General features: G+C 42.0%; 1 protein-coding gene across 1 annotated transcript; it reads right to left on the bottom strand.

Annotated features, from left to right (window-relative positions):
• Window positions 1-2,013: 2,013 nt before the first annotated feature.
• On the bottom strand, window positions 2,014-10,366 carry LACTB (lactamase beta). The gene is made up of 6 exons (XM_057399415.1): window positions 10,112-10,366; window positions 9,790-9,856; window positions 7,560-7,750; window positions 6,878-7,223; window positions 4,535-4,700; window positions 2,014-3,238 (listed from the first exon to the last, which is right to left on the bottom strand). The coding sequence occupies exons 1-6, from the start codon at window positions 10,364-10,366 to the stop codon at window positions 2,695-2,697; spliced, it is 1,569 nt and encodes a 522-aa protein (XP_057255398.1). The 3' UTR covers window positions 2,014-2,694.
• Window positions 10,367-10,584: the final 218 nt, after the last annotated feature.

Raw genomic sequence — 10,584 nt, 5'->3', positions numbered from 1 at the left:
TATTCACTTTTGTACATAAAATGGCTTGGGTTGGAAAGGACCTTAAGATCATCCAACTCCCTGCCATGGGCAGGGATGCCTCACACTAGACCATGTCACCCAAGGCTCTGTCCAGCCTGGCCTTGAACACTGCCAGGGATGGGGCATTTACTACTTCTCTGGACAACCTGTTCCAGTGCCTCACCACCCTCATAGTGAAGAACTTCCTTATATCTAACCCGTACCTATATATATATATATTAGTGTTTGGTCATATGCAGACAAGTATAACAGTAAACCTGTGCTTTCTAGGTTCTCAGTCTCTATACCCAAACACAACGGTCAGTGAGGGAAACTTGTTTTCTCTCAAGTATGCAAAATGACATTTGCAAAACAGATGTATCATACAAGAAAAGATGTTCTAAATCCTAAAACAAGTACAGAAACTACTTTTGCAGATTTTTTACATTTAAAACGTTGTATTTGGTCCATTCTATTCATGTATTCTTTCAAAATGAAAACAACTCAGAACTACTTACTCTTGTTCCCCATGTAAAATGGGCAGTGACTTCTGCCACTGCAGGTTTACCGAGCTAGAAGGTACTAAAGATTGGGAAAAAAAGTTGCTATTGAAGGTACTCACCTCCAGTACTTCTGTATTGGAATTGTCAAACAGTATCAGTAACTTCAGTGAAAAAGCAGCTGATTTATTGCCTGACCAAATGAAAGTTTGTTCAGAAAGGTTCTCTCTGTTGTCCCTACTGATCTGATATTCTAGAGATAAAGACAACTCATTATTAACAAATAAAAAAGTGAAGTTTTGGTGAGTGGGCCAGAAAACCCAAGCAAATAGTTTACCTTTTATTGTTTTAAGGCACAAGAACGATAATACTTAAGAGTACTAAACCAGCCTTACTACCTTCAATTAAAAATGTAGGTAAAACACTGACACCTCAAAAGATTAAATTTCATGTTTTTTCAGTCTTGGGTAATAAATGGTATCACAGGCATACTGGGAAGAGAGATGACAGCATGTTGTTTCATCATAGGGCAGATAGCAACTATGAAGTCAATATTAAAAGTGCTAACTTGGGACAGAGGCAGGTAAGGCTAGCTTCTGGTGGCTGTTAGCTAAGACACCTTGCTCATTAAAGTCAGAGCAGCAGAGCTCCTGAACAGCACAGGGAAGAAAGTATTCAAACATTTCCCAAAGGCTATTTTGTTCTGTCTCAGCCTGGAAATACTGTCTGATGTAACTGCAGGGAAAGTGGGGTAGGGGCAAATCTTGAGATAGTAGAAATTTTCCATGCTGTTTTGGAATATATAAAAATATAATCAGATGTTGTTATATTCCTATAGTAAAATTGAAGATTGGAAAATGCTTCTTTGGAACTTCATCACAATTTCTTCTTCAACCTTGTGCAAAAGTGAGGCACATCTACAAAACCTCTCAAAGTTTCACTCTCTACAACTACCTGAAAGGAGGTGGTAGTGAGGTGGGCGTCAGTCTCTTCTCCCCAGTAACAAGCAATAGGACAACAGGAAACAGCCTCCAGCTGTGCCAGGGGAAGTTTAGATTGGATATTAGGGAAAATTTCTTCATAAAGAGGGTGCTCAGGCATTGGCACAGGCTGCCCAGGGCAGTGGAGGAATCACTCTCCCTAGAAGTGTTAAAAAGCTGTGTAGATGAGGCACTCAGTGACATGGTTTAGTGGTGGCCTTGGCAGTGCTGGGGTTGGACTCAATGACTTTAAAGGTCTTTTTCAACCTGGTTGATTCTGTGATTCTAAGAATGGGCTTTAAATTTTGTTGAGTTCCCGATTCCTGTATCTCAAGGAATATCTACATTATAGAATACAGTGTCATTTCTGGCTACCCAAGTCAGCATGTGTATTGTTCAAAAACAATGAGAGTTTGACAGCTCACCATGTTGTGCTATTCAGGTACCTCTGACTGTGGAAACAATACCCTTATTTCATGTTAAACTAGTTTCACACATTCCCCGTCTCCAATGAAAGTGGAAGAGAAGACATCTAAATACCAAAAAGACTTTTTTACTTACATTACTCTATCCTTATTCTTTCCTAATTCTAAGCAATGCACAAGCTCTGTCAGAAGCACACTTCTGGTGTAAATCTGCATTCTGGAGGTAGCTTCAAGATTTGGGGGTTGTTGTTTGTGTTTTTTTTTTTCCTTTTTGATCAAATACAAAATAAAAAAAAAAAACCACAGTAAACCCAGTTTTCTTTCAAAAGTAATACTGACCAGTTTTGGCAGACTGGAACATTGAGAAAGAACAGACTACATCTTTGTGTGCTCAAATCAAGACGCGAAATCTTTCAAAAGTTTAACATTTAAGGTAGATCATCTGTCATTGTACTTCTCAGTGTGAGAAACCAGTGCTGTTGGTTTTAATCTTGATCAAGTGCTTGACTGATGAGAAAAAAACCTGCTAACATGATGATGATTTACACAGATACTACAGAAGTCAAAGCTGACTGTTACATTCTCCTTTCTGTAAGTCAGGAACTTCCCTGAGAGATTAATTCCAGCTAGAGATAAGTTTAGCACCACTAGCAGAAGTTAATTAAGCGAACTGTTGATGCTTTTGCTTCATGTATTCTTAGTGATCTTAGAGTCAAATTACACCCTTCTCCGTTTGTTTTTCCCGTTTCTGTGCAGTGAGTCCAGTTACACATTACCTTTTTCCTTTTTTTAACCTGTATACTGTGCCCGTTTTTCTTTATCAAATTCCCTTGCAATCTTTAAGGCCGTGCTGTTGAGTGAAACCGATTGCATATTACAGATAATAGTAACAATTACTCCTCTAGGTGGTGCCACTAGCCCAGTATCTGTAGCTTCAGAGTCCAGCTCTTCAGGAAGAATGAGGAGGACGCTACTTGCCCCCACTGCACCACCCGTATGAGATGCATAGTGTCTCTGCTGTCTGCAACAGCCACACTGCTGTTTTTTCTCTACTACAGCCCAAGCCATTGCATATTTACCATCCCTGTCCCATGATACTTCTGTTTTTGGCACTGGGGTCCACATCATTGTGACTGTTTCTGGTTTGAGGTACCCAGGAAGAAGTCTGCCTTTAGTGTTTTTAAATTGTCCGGCTTGATAACTGTACAACAAGGCATTCCCAAATTTCAGCAGGTCACCTACTGATGAGAGAAAGCCACCACCAGCCCACTTGTAAGAGTTGTCCACATACGGTGCATTCACCAGCCGTCCCTTTTTGTTGTAAACGTAACACCTGGAATTCAAGAAAATTCAACTCGTCATTCTCTGACACTATGCACAGCTATTTTAAGCTGCTCTACCTTAAAAGAGCAAACTGCGCATGTATCAGCTTGTGCTTGTGGAACTTGAGAACTTAATACATTTTTCCTGCAGAAAAAGCAACAAGAAATTCAGATGGGAACATAAAAATTAAGGTGACATCATCACCATCATTATTATTATGTTAGAAGCTTACTGTCAATAAAGTACTGTCAAGCTTTTGTTAGAAAGTTATTATGTTAGAATCTTACTGTCAAAAGTACTAATCCTTCTACTAACTCTTTGATTTTACTAAGCCTAAAGGCAATATACAAATAAAAGGTGCGACAGAAATCTATAGGTCAGCCAGCACAAGACTTTTCTTAAATCCCTATACTGGATTTAAAGTGTTTTAAGAAAGAGGAATCCTACCACTAGCCAATGATTATCAGACACTGAGCCGAAGTCTCAAGTGACTGCTTGAAGACAGTAGCTTCCATTTGTGATTGATTTCTTTGAGAGCATTTTAGAAGACAAACTTTCAGTAAGTCTGAGTCTCATTTTTATGAGACTTTTTCTGTAACCTGCTTTTGTGATTTAATCAGAGTTTTTCTCCCCCACCAAAATTTAAAAGGTCACTCAATAAATCCATTTCAGAGCCAGGTCAGGCAGATTGATAAAACATGACTGGAGAGAAGGGCAAGAAACTCTACCCTTATCCACTATATTGGATGCACTATATGCATTATCCAGATACATAAATTTATCTGGGTGGGGTTTTGTGTGGTTTAAGTTAATAAGAACAGATCAATTGGTAAAGCATGTTCGGCGCTAATCAGAACTTCAGTTCTGGTTAAAATTGATACTACGCTTTACGAAAACCTCATGTTACTGTGAGACCATTACAATTCCATGGAACTCTTAAAAAGTCAGTATATTAAAAACCCCAAGGTAACTACATATTCTAACATAATCTCCTAGTTACTCCTCTAGTTTACTCTATTATCCACTTACCCAAAATGAATGCAGACTTCACAGTCACCCCTCCCACTCCCCACATATACACCCTTCTAACAGGAAATACCTATTTCCTATTCTGTAATTGTACCTGCTAATTACAGAAACAATGCTATAATGGTCACACAAAATCAGTTACATGACTAACTTTGAAATAACATAAGCCACTTCATTTACAAAACAGGGAGGAGGGATAAATCCCACATTCTTAATTCAGTTGGTTTAATAAAGATAGAGCAACAATTGTGGAAAAAAGAGGTTCACCCTTGCTTACCTTGCTCTGTTATATATCATTGCTTCGTTGTCATCTAGTACAGTTGACAGCATATCCAAATCACGAAACATTTTTAACATATAATCTGTAAATTTTTGTCCTGAAACTCTCTCCACAACAGCACTTAACAGAGTAAAGCCGTAAGTTGAATACAAGAACTGACTACCTTGAAAAAAACACAATGAGAAAGGGGGTGAAAAAAAGAAGTTAGATGCATGATGCTCAGATGTAATCTGAAGGATAAAATGTATGTAATCACGTGCAAATAAAACTATGTATAGCAATGAATAATCAACTGACAGAGTCCCCCTGCACCCCCATTTTAATAGGATGTGAATCACAAGTTTATGATACTGGCTCTCAGGAATTTCTGTACAGCAGCAGACACAGATGCTTGCTAAGTGCAGGTAGCTCTGAGAACAGAGCTAAAGTCTCTCCAGGGACCTGCACGTACAGCCAGGTTTCATGCCAAGATGTGAAGACTGACATTTAACATCCTTTCCACAAGATTTACCATGCCCCTGCTAATAAGGACATCTGGATTTGGAAAGCTGGAGCAAACCGTAAAATTACTTCTTAGAAGATGCTCACCTACTGTGACTTATTTGCATGTCTACACCCTAGAGATGAAAAGACAGGAGTAGAACTCGCTCAAGGTTTTCAAAGCTTTTGATAACTTTTAACAAGTGTTTTTAGTTCTGGTTTTCTAGTTCAAGAATATCCTGTAAGATTATATGAACACTAACGTGTATTATTTAAGATAATATATTTTATTTACAAAACAATGTTTTTTACTTCATTCTTGCACTAAGAAATGTTTGGCACCAAGCTGCCAAACTGCCTACAGTCCAGACAGATCTCTTACCTGAAGGGTTTCCTAGAACTCTCCAAGATGGTTATAAGGTTAACTTCTCCCCCTTCATACTCCCTTCCCCTTAAATGCACATTTGCTGTTTATTGGCAGTGCATATCCTTTGCCTTTTAACCTTTAGAACTTACAACTGAAACTCCTCAAAGTTCTCTCTAGAACTAGTTCCAACAATAAATAACCTCAACAATTCTGAGATTCTGTGATCTTTCTGTAGAATTTTTTAGCTCTGGATTAGTGCCTCATGTCGTGGTTTAAACGCAGTCAGGTAAGTTGTTCACTCACTCCCAGTGGGTGGTGCCGAGCTGACAACAATCGAGGTCCGTGTGTGTCCCCCACCCGCACCGGGGCTCTCCCCTTCCCCGCTCCCAGAGGAACGGGGAGGAGGATCGAGAGAGTGCAACTCCTGCGGGTTGAGACAAGAACAGTCCAGCAACAAATCACCACCGCTACTATCAGCTAAAACAATGATAAGGGAAAATAACAAGGGAAGAGAATACGATACCACCGGCCAAGAAAGCGAATTCCACCCGGAAGCCCCTGTCCTTCCGGGTAACTCCCAGTTACCCCTCACCCCGGCCATGATGTGCTGTGGTATGGAATACCTCCCCGGCTAGCCCGGGTCAGGCACCCCGTCCCTGCTTCCTCACAGCTTCCCCTCCTCCCTGGCAGAGCATGAGCCTCACAAAGTCCTTGGTCAGGGTAGACATCACTTAGCAACAACCGAAAACATCGGCTTCACCAACACTGTTCTCAGGCTGGAAGTCAAAACACAGCACTGCACCAGCTACCATGAAGGAAAAAACATGACTGCTACTGCTGAACCCAGGACACCTCACTAAAATGTTTGCTTTAGAATTGACAAATTCAATAACTGGTATGTTTCATGGCACTTACTGCATTATTTAGAAATAAGACTTTTCTCCCAGGAGCTCTACCTGAGGTCCCGCTTTCTCTTCTTATCTAGGACCCTCTTGTAATACCTTTTAAGTCTTGGCTACATGACTGGCTGGATTATGGTGCAGATACACCATTAGAAGGTTCTATCATAGAATCCTAGAATGGTCAGGGTTGGAAAGAACCTTAAGATCATCCAGTTCCAACCCCCTGCCATGGGCAGGGACACCTCACACTAGACCATGTTGCCCAAGGCTCTCTCCAACCTGGCCTTGAACACTGCCAGGGATGGAGAATTTACCACTTCTCTGGGTAACCTGTGCCAGGGCCTCCCCACCCTCACAGTAAAGAACTTCTTTCTTATATATAACCTGAACATTCCCTGTTGAAGTTTAAACCTATCACCCCTTGTCCTGTTGCTACAGTCCCTGATGAAGAGTCCCTCTCCGGTATCTGAATCTATGTAAGCGTAATTCTTCAAGTCAGTAGACTGGTAAAGGTATCTTTATAACAGTGTTACCTAAAGTTGAATTGATAAAATCCTGAGCACGTTTTGGTCTAAATTAATAGAAACTCACCTGGTTTAAAGAATAAAGGATCATTTTTAAATATCTTCAGTGATTCAATCACACTTTCAAATTTTTCCTTCAAATAATACTCTTCTTGCTCAAATTCCCTGTCTCTCCTGCCAGGTTTTGAATTTCGGCTTTTTACCTCACCCTCGTGTTCTTTCCTTGGTTTGACAGAATCAGTCCTTTCAACCCCTTTGCCTTCTTTTTCTTTTTGTTCTTTATCCTGACACGGTTTTGTTGGTTTCAATGCTCTGTTTGCCTTTTCCTTTTCTTCCTTTACTTTTGTAATATCTTTTTCATAATGACGAATCCCACTCAAGTGCGAGACTAACAGTCTTGTAGTAATAGTGACCTAGGTAGAAAAGACAGCATTTAAATGTGAGCTCTCTTCATTAAAGGCATGATGCACACTAAATCACCAGAAAAGTAAAATTCAGCATGATGATCAACAGACAAAGGTGGAAGGACTTTCAAATATCATGTATTAAACCCAGTTAAAATAGATACATATATATGCACACACTACACGTCATATAGAACTGAAGATCCCAATTTCCAGCATTGTTTTTTCAAGCAGCAAACATCTGTTTTGTGGGAATGGGTCCAGATACAGGCATCTGTACACATATGGCTGTGCAGTGACAGGAACAGAAACCCAAACCAGTGTTACCAATGAACAGTCACATACCTTTTCACCCTCGTAGACTTTTTCTGGAAATTCAGGGACGTATTTCTGCACTGGAGCATCTAAATCCAGTTTCCCCTCTTCCCACAGTTTAGCAACAGCCATCATTGTAAGACACTTGCTAATGCTAGCAATCCGCATGATGGTCTCTGGCTTACATACTACACGATTCTCTACATCAGCATAACCCAAACCTTTAAGAAAATAAAAACACTGCAAATATTTTGCACAGAGACATGCTGAATTAATTGCTTGTAATGAATAGATTTACTGGCTTCTTACCGTGTTTTTTCTCTAGCTAAACTGGGACATGAATTGGATTATCCCTGCTCCTGCTTCAATGACATTAACAACATTTTAATGTAGTAGGAACATCTTAATGTAGTAGGTTAATCAAAACCCACTGTATCGGCCAATGGGCATCCCAAATTACTGATCTAAGATTACAGAACAACCTAATGATAAATGAAATTGAAGAGCAAGCCAAAATTTATACTCCCTGAGGTCAAATATTCAATGTAGAAAAACTAGAGACCAAAATATAGACTGTACAATAACTGAAAATCATAAATATTCCTCCTATTGTTCTGATGTAATGGTTAAAACAGTAAAGGGTCTTATTTTATCAATATGGATATTGAGAAAGGAAATCACTCACAAACTCCCAGCAGTTACCTATGCTGTAAAGCTTCACAAAACAGTCATGTAATGCACTTTGTTTCAACATCACTCAGCATGACTTCAATTACATGACAGCTTAAGAGTCTCCATACCAGTGTTTTCCTGTGTAACCAACCCACAAGTCTAGTAGCAAGAACTGGAATTAATAAGCTCCCATACTAGTTTTCAGTTTGAGCTAGGTTTGAAGAAACTGTGCGAGGGATGTTGCAGCATAAAAAGCAATGAAATGCAGTAACAACATGAGCAAGGCCTGCTCATACTGCAGTTCATGTGGATGCCCCCTCCTTGGCAGTGTTCAAGGCCAGGCTGGGTGGGACTTGGAGCAACCTGCTCTAGTGTAAGGTGTGCCTGCCCATGGCAGGGGGTTGGAGCCGGAGGAGGTTTAAGGTCCATTCCAACCTAAAACATTCTGTGATTCTCTGATTCTGTGTCTGTCTACATCAAAGTGTAGTGTAATAATGAACAACTCATGCAAAAAAACACCTTGCCAAAATACAAGAAATAAAACAAATGACATGTCAATTGCAAGAGACCCTTTTATGCAAAGCTGACACTCAAGTGCTTGCATGGTGCTTGTGAATGCAGATACTGCATGCCTCAGTGAAAATAGCTTCCAAATCTGAAATTTCTCCCATCAGTTTAGCAAGAAAGCAGGTTCAGTGTCATGGTCACAGAACACATGCACCTTAAACCTCCTCCTGTTTTTCCCCCATGAAGAAAGGAGGGCAACAAAATGAGCTGTGTTAGAGCAATGTTGCCCACCTCCCAGCTGCCTTACTCAAGGCAGCATTGTTCTCTGTATCCATAGGCAGCAGGGTACAGAAAGCTCTGCCAAGGCTTATCCTCCCACAAGTAGCTGTCTTGCTACTGGATCTGGCAGTCGTGGTGATAAACCACAAACCTGGCACTAGTTCTCTCCAGCACTTTCCTGCATGTCAAGGAAGGGATTGTGCAGAAGTAATAGGAAAACTTCTGTAATCATTGCCACATAATTTGAGACCAGAAAAGCCACCTGAGTTGAGAAAGTTTGGGATTAAGTTTCTAGTATAATTTTCTTATTAGGCCACAGTACAAAAGGTACTAGAAGCTCTCCAACTCACTTCAGGCATGAAAGAGAAATGAAAACCTGTAATCTGTTTTATACATATATAAAAGTTAATACAACAGCTGTCAGAAAGTCATTATTACTTTAAGTAAGGTCCTGCAGGGAGAACAGTTCATTACCTCCTATTCACAATTCTACCAGAGCACTGTACAGCTCTATGCCTGGAGTATATGAAAAGACTCATCTGACAAACAACTAGAGAAAGGTACTTAAACAGAACCATTTGATATATACTAGCACAATCAGGAAGCTAATAAATTACCAACTCCTGGCAATTACTGAAGTTTACTAAAAAAATTATCTCTTTATGCTCCCAAGGCTCCTGTTTCTGCCCCCTGCTCAGAGATAGGACATGAAGTGCATTAAAACCCTTTGTCTGAACTGCTCATTCCTAAAACTTCCATTGCTTCCTAACAGCATGCACAACTGCTACTCCCATATACTGACCTTCTGACCAGACTTCCTGTCCATCTACTGAAACTCCAACTAGTATACCTGGGATTCCTGCTTCATCCTGTCAAAAAACGCACAGAAGATATTAAGGGGAACCTTTACAGTTAAAAACACCATCTCGCAATCCCTACAAATACAAAAGCAATCCCACAAATACACCTGCACGTTACTGTTACCTTAACTGACGTTTAGTTAAGCACTAGTTGGGCTGAACTGGTGTGAACCGCCTCCGAAAGCTCCCCCCTCACGGGTGAGAGCCGGCTCGCACAGCAACAGACACGACCCTCGGGTCCCCGCAGCCCCCCTCGCTCCGCACCTTAATCCTCCGCACCAGATCCCTGCCCCTCTCGATGGCAGCGCCGAAGCCCCGAGGGGACGGCAGCGAGTTCGGGTTCGGCTCCGCCTCGTCAGCCTCGCAGCCCGCCGGCACCTTCACCCCCAGCGCCAGCCCCAGCGCCAGCCCCCAGCCCCAGGGCCGCGCTCCGGCTCCGGCCCCGGCCCCCCCTGCCCGGGACAGCGACAGCCGCCCCGGGGCCGCGGCCCGCCACAGGACGCGCGCCAGCCCGTTCATGGCCGCCCCAGCGCTGCCCGCCAGGCAGCCACAGCCGCTCCCGAGAGCTCGCTCGGCCGAGCACCGAGCGCATCGAGCGAGGGCAGCGGCCGGGCTCTCCCGGCGCATCGGGCCCGGGCCGCCCGCACTAACGGGGCTCTCGCTGAACAAGCTGGTTTAACCAAGGCCGTCATTGCACTGACGCATGGGAACAGGGCAGAAAGAAGACGAAGGATAGG

Source organism: Pezoporus wallicus, unplaced genomic scaffold, assembly GCF_028554395.1.
Source record: "Pezoporus wallicus isolate ANWC-B61680 ecotype Strahan unplaced genomic scaffold, APGP_CSIRO_Pwel_v1 contig_3952, whole genome shotgun sequence".
Taxonomy (NCBI): domain Eukaryota; kingdom Metazoa; phylum Chordata; class Aves; order Psittaciformes; family Psittacidae; genus Pezoporus; species Pezoporus wallicus.
The sequence above is the reverse complement of the archived record's forward strand: the minus strand, read 5'-3'. Positions and strand labels throughout refer to the sequence as shown.

Coding starts and splice junctions, on each gene's coding strand:
- LACTB (XM_057399415.1), bottom strand. CDS start 10,366: ATGAACGGGCTGGCGCGCGTCCTGTGGCGGGCCGCGGCCCCGGGGCGG. Junction 9,857..10,111: donor ATCTGGTGCGGAGGATTAAG/GTGCGGAGCGAG, acceptor GTTTTTTGACAG/GATGAAGCAGGAATCCCAGG. Junction 4,701..6,877: donor TCCTTTATTCTTTAAACCAG/GTGAGTTTCTAT, acceptor GTTTTTTTCAAG/GTAGTCAGTTCTTGTATTCA.